General features: G+C 32.7%; 1 protein-coding gene across 1 annotated transcript in view; it reads left to right on the top strand.

Moving 5' to 3' along the window:
• atp8b4 (ATPase, class I, type 8B, member 4) overlaps positions 1 to 1,139 on the top strand; it is a 42,123-nt gene that overhangs the window by 5,532 nt on the left and 35,452 nt on the right. The window contains exons 3-4 of the mRNA XM_015378983.1: positions 730 to 788; positions 895 to 1,008. Of these exons, the coding sequence (XP_015234469.1) occupies positions 730 to 788; positions 895 to 1,008 (173 nt within the window). The remainder of the gene's footprint in view (positions 1 to 729; positions 789 to 894; positions 1,009 to 1,139) is intronic.

Here is a 1,139-nt window from a genome sequence, read left to right as displayed (position 1 = left end):
TTACATGTATGGTTAATACAACTACACTGCAAAAAACGATCTAGAATTAAGTAAAACTGTCTTAAATTAAATGTACCCTTAATTTGAGCAGGTAAATGAGATGATTTGCCAATGGAATGGGTGTTTTTACTCTTAAAATAAGATATTTAGATAATATGCACTTGAAATAAGACAATTCAATTGTGTTTTCTTATTTTAATTCTAAATTGTCTTGTTCTATTGGCAAACTGTCTCTTTTATCTCCTCAATCCAAGAAAATTTGCACTTATTTTAAGAAAAGTATAACTCATCTAGATTGGATTTTTTTTCCAGTGAAATCATGCATAAATGGAATAAAAGCCCCAAGTTAATCTGAAAGTGCTTTATACACTGCAAAAACAATCCTTAAATAAGTAAATATATCTTAAATTAAGTGTATTTACCCTTAATTTGAGTAGGTTAATAAGATGATTTGCCAATGGAATGAGTATTTTTACTCTTAAAATAAGATAATTAGATAATATGCACTTTAAAAAAAATACAGTAATAAAATTATTTAAATTTAAATTGTCTTGCTGCATTGGCAAAGTGTCTAATTTCCCTCCTCAATTCAATAGAAAATGCACTTATTTTAGGCGAAAATGACGTATTTAGAGTTAATCTTTTTTGCAGTGTATAATGTTGTTACGGAAACTAACCAGAGAAAAAAGTTGGAGTATCGCATCTTTAACATGTTGTCTGTGATTGCAGAGAAGGAACGCCGTGTCAAAGCCAACGCACGGGAATACAATGAGAAGTTCTCATATGCGGTGAGGAGGACTCACTATTTATTAGACTTTGATTCCCAGTTTACCCACAGCTGAAGCCTGTATGATTTCATTTGTCTTTTCTTTCTATTCATTTATTGCCATGCAGAACAATCACATTAAGACCTCAAAGTACAATATCTTCACCTTCCTGCCCATAAACTTGTTTGAGCAGTTCCAGAGGGTGGCCAATGCTTATTTTGTGGTGCTGCTCATACTTCAGGTAGGTCAAACCTCATCATGTTAGATCACCTGATAATCACGTTAAAGGAATAGTACACCCAAAACATGATTAGCCTTCATTTTCTACTCACCCCCATGCTGCACACCTCTCTGGAGTACTTTTTTGATATC

Source organism: Cyprinodon variegatus, unplaced genomic scaffold (genome assembly GCF_000732505.1).
Source record: "Cyprinodon variegatus isolate N-32 unplaced genomic scaffold, C_variegatus-1.0 Scaffold183, whole genome shotgun sequence".
Classification (NCBI taxonomy): Eukaryota; Metazoa; Chordata; class Actinopteri; order Cyprinodontiformes; family Cyprinodontidae; genus Cyprinodon; species Cyprinodon variegatus.
This window is presented reverse-complemented; position numbering and strand designations above follow the sequence as displayed.